Source organism: Papaver somniferum, chromosome 8 (genome assembly GCF_003573695.1).
Source record: "Papaver somniferum cultivar HN1 chromosome 8, ASM357369v1, whole genome shotgun sequence".
Classification (NCBI taxonomy): domain Eukaryota; kingdom Viridiplantae; phylum Streptophyta; class Magnoliopsida; order Ranunculales; family Papaveraceae; genus Papaver; species Papaver somniferum.
In genome coordinates, this window is record NC_039365.1 from 164,558,516 (window position 1) to 164,566,150 (window position 7,635).

Below are 7,635 nucleotides of genomic sequence, written 5' to 3' on the forward strand. Positions count from 1 at the left end.
TTAAAATCTATATCATACATTAATTTGGTTTGATTGCATTTAGATCTTGAAGTTTCAAGATCACACTAGGTTGTTCTTGTATTTACAATCTTCGAATCTTGTCAAGACAAGTTCTTGCAATATTAAATTGCACAAGATTTATTCATACAGGTTCAGATCGAAAAAGTTGGTCCCCTTTCTTTTGCAAACGTATTTGTGTATAGGCTACACAACCCATTATTTAGGAGCAATCCTCGTAGAAGTGTTAGTATTACGGAATATCATATTTTGAATCAGGGATTCACTAAAAATGAAGGAATCAGGGATTCACTAAAAAATGTTTAGTGAATATCATATTTTAAATCATATTTTGCACAAGATTTGTTCATTTATAGCAATCATTTTTTTTTTCTTGACATATCTTTACTAGAAATGAAGGAATCAGGTATTCACTAAAAAATGTCTAACCAACTGCATCACTCGGCCTACAAGGTGTTTGGATATCACATGATAAATAACTTTTCGAGTAAAAGCTAGTTTGACAACTAAATTTATAAATAACTTTTCTGGAAGCGAAAAAATATCTTTATCGCGAAACAATTGCTTTCATACTTTTGACTTCTAAAAACTACTTCAGCTTCTCGTTGCCACGCTAGTGAAACTTGTGGGCAGTCTTCCCTACCACAAGACCCCTTATCAAAAATCAGTGCCCCCGTAGTGGCCATCTTTTGATTACACATACTAATTTACGCCGTAGGCGTACGGTAACATGGTTGTTGAGAGAATCACCATTGGGCTGAGTCGGACGACCATTGTAAAGCTCGCAGTCAGCCAGGTGGCCCAGGTCTCAGAAGTTGAAGTCCCAGTCTCTCTTTCAGACACTTCTGTTGATGATCGAAATCCCTAATTGATCAAATTTTGAATCCCTAATCAAACAATGGCTCCTCCACCTCAAGCATCGAAATCTCAATCTCCATCTCAACCTTCTGGGTAAGTTCAAACAAAATTCTCAAATTCCCTAATTTGACTCCAGCAAAACCCCTAATTGACTCGTTTTCTCTTTGCAGGAAAGGAGAAGTATCAGATTTGAAGCTGCAATTACGACAACTAGCTGGAAGTAGAGCACCAGGAACAGACGATTCAAAAAGAGAGCTATTCAAGAAAGTGATATCATACATGACAGTAGGAATAGATGTATCTTCATTGTTCAGCGAAATGGTTATGTGTTCAGCAACACATGATATAGTATTAAAGAAAATGTGTTATTTGTATGTTGGTAATTATGCTAAAGGGAATCCAGATCTAGCATTATTAACTATTAATTTCTTACAGAAAGATTGTAGAGATGAAGATCCAATGATAAGAGGATTAGCATTGAGGAGTTTGTGTTCGTTGAGAGTAACGAATTTGGTTGAGTATTTAGTTGGTCCGTTAGGTTTAGGTTTGAAAGATGGGAATCCTTATGTTAGAACTGTTGCTGCTGTTGGTGTTTTGAAATTATATCATATTTCACCATCTACTTGTATCGATGCTGATTTTCCGTCCACGTTGAAGATGTTGCTGCTTAATGATTCTGATTCTCAGGTATCCATCCATCACTTCATTCTTTCACTTCTTTTTTTGAAACTTTTTCTTTCTAAGTTATCTTTTTTGATCAGTTATTGTGGTTTGTAAGTAATGATGTTCGTTGAATTAGAAGCAAAATGTTAGAATGCTTGTGCAATTGGTGCTCTATGGCGCCCTATTCATGTAGATGCCAGTTGTTAACCCCAATGGGACTTGCTCCTCCAACAATGAATATGGCATCCACATGGGATGCATGCACCAATAATGTTGATTAGGGTGGGATGGAAAACTATAAACTTGTTGATGGAAAACAATAGTACTGAATTAGGATAGCCTGATGGGGATAGGGATGGTAAGGAGATATAAACTTGGTGGTTGAGAACAGTAACCGATAGTAATAACAGATTCTATTGTATTTGCATGTGGCAAACTAGGATTTATCTGATTCAAATGATATTAAGGAATGTCAATGGGCTAGTAAATTGGGTGAACTGTTGGAGAGGTTGAAGAAAGTAGGTTTGGTTTTACAAGGCTGATGTAGCAAAACACTATGGGCATTCAGTTTTAACTTTCTTGTTTGGTTTGGTTTGGTTTGAACATAGACTCTCTAGCACTTCTATTACTTTCAACCTGTATAGAGTTTCTCCACTTTTTTGTCTTTTTTTTGGGTACACGAACCAAGTTTATTCAAAGGCCAAAAGGTTACAAAAAAAGTGAAGTCAGACAGACCTGACAACATTAACCAAAAGGTTACATTAGTTTTTCCACTTGTCTGTTTGTGAAATGAGAAAATGTAGTTCATGTAAATGTTAAGGTCAACTGTATACAGATCTTTCAGTGCAGTTTTAGTTGGGCTGTTTTAACCAATCGGTTTACTTATTCAATCCCTTATGATACCCATAATCCCATAATCCTTATGAGTACCTTTGCCATCATATCTATTTCTGTTGAAATTAGCCTTACGTGTTTTAGTTTTCAAATATACACGGAGGATGCCTATTAATTTGGTTGTTTGGGTATAATGTTTTTCCAGGTAGTAGCAAATAGTTTATCTGCTTTACAAGAGATTTGGAGCTTGGAAGCAAGTAACTCTGAAGAAGCTTCTAGGGAGAGAGAAGGTTTGCTTAGCAAGCCTGTAGTATATTACCTCTTGAACCGGTTCGTTCTTTACATTCACTCGTTCAATTCCATCAGTTTATCTTGTTAATCAATGTACTGTTGTTATTTACATAGCTTTAGTATGTTCTTCTCAAGAAATAGTTCTGTCATGCTAGTTATGCTTCTGTAAAATATGTCAACTCCGTATTAATCATATGAATCATGAAGCATCCGTATTAATCAGCCTTTTCGCCCTTGGTTTTGCAGGATCAGAGAATTCAGTGAATGGGCACAGTGTCTTGTACTTGACTTGGTCTCCAAATATGTACCCACAGATAGCAATGAGATATTTGATATTATGAATCTCCTCGAGGATAGACTTCAACATGCAAATGGTGCTGTTGTCTTAGCAACTACTAAGCTATTCCTGCACTTGACCCTGTCTATGGCAGATGTTCACCAACAGGTGCTTATGACAATTCACTTTTCTTTTTCAATTTCGTTTATTGTTAAATAAGTATCTTGAAGATAACATATTTCATCTTTCAAATACGGGATCTATGAAAAGTAGCTTCATATCAAAAGGAATCTTTCTGTACCGATACAGATTCAATTGGGGATCTCCATACTAAATGAAGAGCATCTAGATGAGCATCGTATGCTCCCTCATATACTTAAGTAAACTAATATCTGTACCAGAAACCGAAGGCTAAAAAAGTTTAAACAATAAATCTACAGTAAATAAAATGAGTCAGCCTTTGGACGGTGAGAAAGAATGAAGGTGTAAAAGCCATCAGTTGTTGCGAAGCTAAGGAGAATTATTAGAGTATAATGGGGGTACTGCAAGTTGTGTTTTTTTTTTTTGAACACCTGTTATGGCGTTAGTTCGGTTGATTTTGACCGACTGGCCGAAGCTGGTGGTCTTGCTCCCATGATAGCAACCAATTCTCTTGTTACTTTCTGAATTTAATTGTATTTCTTTGAAGTGCAGGTGTATGAACGTATTAAAGCACCTCTGCTCACTCTAGTGAGCTCTGGAAGTCCAGAACAATCTTATGCTGTATTGAGCCACTTACATCTTTTGGTTATGCGAGCACCAATTCTTTTTTCTTCGGACTACAAGCATTTCTATTGCCAGTACAATGAGCCATCTTATGTTAAGAAGTTGAAGCTCGATATGTTGACTGCAGTGGCAAATGAGAGCAACACATATGACATTGGTAAATAAACCATCTTTTGGCATATCTTTATTTCTTTCGTTTCTTCTCTTAGATGAGTCCTTCCTTCATCAAGCTATGCTCATAGTCTATAGATTTTCATATACTACTGTTGCATGACTTTATTGAGTCTATTTCAGTGACGGAGTTATGTGAATATGTTGCAAATGTTGACGTTCCCATTGCAAGAGAGTCGGTGCGAGCTGTTGGGAAAATAGCACTTCAGCAGTATGATGTTAATGCTATTGTTGACAGACTTCTTCAGTTTCTTGAGATGGAAAAGGACTATGTGACTGCTGAAACTCTGGTACATTTTTTTTTTTTTATGAATACCAGTTGTAAATATTCATTATACAATACAACTCAACTGTTAGCAGATCTGATGCTGTTTGCAATTGCAGGTGCTTGTGAAAGATCTCCTACGGAAATATCCTCAATGGAGTCAGGACTGTATAGCAGTTGTTGGGAATATCAGCAGCAAAAATGTCCAAGAACCCAAGGCCAAGGCTTCTCTTATATGGATGCTGGGAGAGTATTCTCACGACATGCTTGATGCTCCCTACGTTCTGGAAACCCTTATTGAAGATTGGGACGAAGAACATTCTCCAGAGGTAAAATCATCTTCTTCTTCAAGTTATCCTTACAGTATGCCCCTTAAAACTTCTTTTGTCTGCATGTCGTTCTGATCTTGGAGAAGTTCGGTAGTTGGAGAGGCCTATGTTAACCAAGACAGCCTACTGGTATCCAATATTCATGCACATAATTTATGTCCACTTTTTCCCCTCTCAACCTTCTAATAACTTTATAATCTGAATAGGTAGTCATGGGAAGGAGAACCATGAGATTGATCTGTTTTGTTTCGACTCGCTCTTCTTATCGTTCTTATACATTTGATTAAATATCAATCTGTCATATTTTTACAGGTCCGGCTGCACCTTCTTACTGCAGTTCTTAAATGTTTCTTCAGAAGGCCACCCGAGACACAGAAAACTCTGGGAGCTGCATTGGCTGCAGGACTTGCTGATTCTCACCAGGTAAATGTTGATCTGCATTAATGTTTTCAAAGCAGAAAAACATGTTCAGAGTTCGAGTTGATGTACCTTATGTTGTATTAACTTACTTTGCACGAGTGTTCTATTAAGCAGTTGTGTGGTTGCAGGATGTTCATGATAGAGCTTTATTCTACTACAGACTTTTGCAAAACAATGTATCTGTAGCAGAACGTGTGGTTAACCCTCCAAAGCAAGCGGTTTCTGTCTTTGCTGATACTCAGAACAGTGAAGTCAAAGATCGCATATTTGACGAATTCAATAGCCTGTCTGTTGTATACCAGAAGGTACTATGATTCTGTTCCCAAAAGCATTCTTGTAACTAAGCATGTTGCTAGAAAACTTATAAAGTCTTCTAGATTATGAAGAAGTGAGGCGCATGTATAATCATAAACCTGAGAATACAAATTACCATGTTTGTGTAGCAGCTTTTTTACCTGATGGTTCTCAAAGGTAATATAGAAATCGAAGTACTTCACGTGCTCTCTAGGTTCTCCATTAAATTAGAAAGGCATTCAAAAGCCAACAGATCCACTGCACTGTTAACTGAGTACACTTTTAATATGCATCAACCTTCACATTGTTTGTCTTTGGAGACGATTTGTTCCTACTTACTTTATATGGGGATTCATCAGTTTTGAAATGATTCTTTCTACTGGGTTGTCTTGATTTTTTGTTATACTTTGTGTGTTTAAAGTCTGAAGTCATATCTAAATACTCACAGAATTAGAATCTTAGCTTCTGTGAACTGACATATTAATTTTCTTGCAGCCTTCCTATATGTTTACTGATAAAGAGCATAGGGGGCCGTTTGAGTTTTCGGAAGATCCTGGAAGTCTGTCAGTGGGAGCAGAATCTGCAGATAATGTATTGCCGGCACACCGAGTTGAAGCTAGTGACAATGATCTTCTACTAAGTACTTCAGAAAAGGAAGAAAGTAAAGGTCTTATCAGTAATGGTTCTGCATACAATACTTCTTCATATGACGCTTCTTCTGTAGCTCAGGCCACTTCACAACTGACAATATCAAACTCCAGCAGTCCACAGCCTACCTTCGCGATTGATGATCTTCTTGGTTTAGGTCCAGCAATTGCACCTGCACCTCCTTCATTGAATCTTAGTGCAAGGGCAGTTCTTGAACCAAGCTCATTCCAGAGGAAATGGGCACAACTACCAGTATCTTTGACTCAGGTTTACTACACATTTCCTTACCTTTTGGATTTATGTAGTTCGTTTCTTCAATGGATTGACAGAATCTTCTTGCCTGCAATGTATCACTCTTCAACTTATATTTCCGAAGTTATGTTCTGTTCCTATCCCTGCATCTCAGTGCTCCTTTGTTAGAGACACATCTCGATACATTAGTGTTTGAAGGTCCAATGTTTCAATGCTGAGGTTTTGCAAAGTTTGTTTCTTGTTCTATTCTTTACCTGACAAGCAAGGCCTTAGTTTTTACTGAGAGAAACTTATGGTTGAACAGTTTGAAACTGGGGCCATGACAGGGGTTTCCAACAACTCGTTTAATTCTGAACCAAGTTCTTGTAGACTGAAACACCCTAGCTTATCGAAAGTGTCTAGTTCTTTCCTGAACAAAGGTTCAGTTTATCATTTCATGAATGAGTAAAATTCTCGCTCCTCATACTGTTGTCTTTGAGATCCATCCTTAGTTTGAAACATTTGGCAAGAAATGTATTGCTTTTTAACTGGACAGTTGAATGTCATTTAAACATCTTTCATATATTCTTCTTACAATTATTTTTTGCTTGCAGGAAATCTCTATGAACCCTCAAGGAATTGCAGCACTGACATCTCCACAAGTACTCCTCAGACACATGCAAGCACATTCAGTCCACTGCATTGCCTCAGGTGGCCAAGCTCCAAACTTCAAGTTTTTCTTTTATGCTCAAAAAGCAGAGGAGGCGACAACATTTTTTCTGGTGGAGTGTGTCATTAATACATCAACATCGAAGGCACAGATGAAGTTGAAAGCCGATGATCAAAGTCTCTCTGAAGCATTCTCAACTTTGTTCCAATCGGCTCTGTCCAAATTCGGCATGTCCTGATGATGTTTGGGTTTTTGTTATTTACTCCAGTGTGATTAGGTGGCTTTCTCTTCCTGACTTGTTCGCAGAGAGTATGAAGGAGGCAGTTAGGATCCTCCAAGGCAAAACTCCATTACCAGTCCTACCAGCAAGAAAACCAAGTTTTGGCAGTATCTGGCTTGCCAACTGAAGTGATATCTGCAAGATGATGAAGTTGGAAAGGGTGGGGTTGATTTTGGTTATCCTTGTGATCGCCCATGGTTAAATTGCTCATGGTTAACTACACCCAGCAGTTTATCCTAAGACCGGTTCTTGGTTTCAAATTTGTATTTTATATATGTTTCTTGACATACCGGAGTATTATGAAGAGAAGACCATAATAAATGATTGGAAGTGAATTCGTCCTTTGATCTTCAGAATTTTTGAAATAAATTTTTTAGCATCGCCGCATTTGATCTGATATTCCTATTCCTTCTTCTTTCTCCTCTCTTATATTTTTCTTACTCAATAAGAGCTATAATCCATCTATCGTCGTAGTGGTTATGGTTAGCAGCTAAAAGCATAAATATGAAAGAAGATCCAACTCCCAAGTCTATATAACTGCTGCTTTTCAACTTAATAACATGCTTTCTCAAATGTCCCGCTTACTGTTTGAGGAAATGTTGAGAATGATGGTCTACATGT

General features: G+C 37.5%; 1 protein-coding gene across 1 annotated transcript; it reads left to right on the top strand.

Moving 5' to 3' along the window:
• Window positions 1-799: 799 nt before the first annotated feature.
• On the top strand, window positions 800-7,413 carry LOC113303832 (beta-adaptin-like protein A). The gene is made up of 11 exons (XM_026552919.1): window positions 800-969; window positions 1,047-1,563; window positions 2,579-2,703; window positions 2,911-3,109; window positions 3,635-3,863; window positions 4,001-4,167; window positions 4,262-4,471; window positions 4,784-4,894; window positions 5,020-5,196; window positions 5,681-6,100; window positions 6,679-7,413. Exons 1-11 carry the CDS (start codon window positions 917-919, stop codon window positions 6,970-6,972), a joined length of 2,502 nt encoding a protein of 833 aa, XP_026408704.1. The 5' UTR covers window positions 800-916; the 3' UTR covers window positions 6,973-7,413.
• The last annotated feature ends 222 nt before the right edge of the window (window positions 7,414-7,635 follow it).

Excerpts from the sequence above, each read along its gene's own strand:
- LOC113303832 (XM_026552919.1), top strand. The coding sequence starts at position 917 with ATGGCTCCTCCACCTCAAGCATCGAAATCTCAATCTCCATCTCAACCT. Across the intron at positions 2,704-2,910 it reads GTATATTACCTCTTGAACCG|GATCAGAGAATTCAGTGAAT; the intron begins GTTCGTTCTTTA and ends TTGGTTTTGCAG. Across the intron at positions 3,110-3,634 it reads TGGCAGATGTTCACCAACAG|GTGTATGAACGTATTAAAGC; the intron begins GTGCTTATGACA and ends TTTGAAGTGCAG.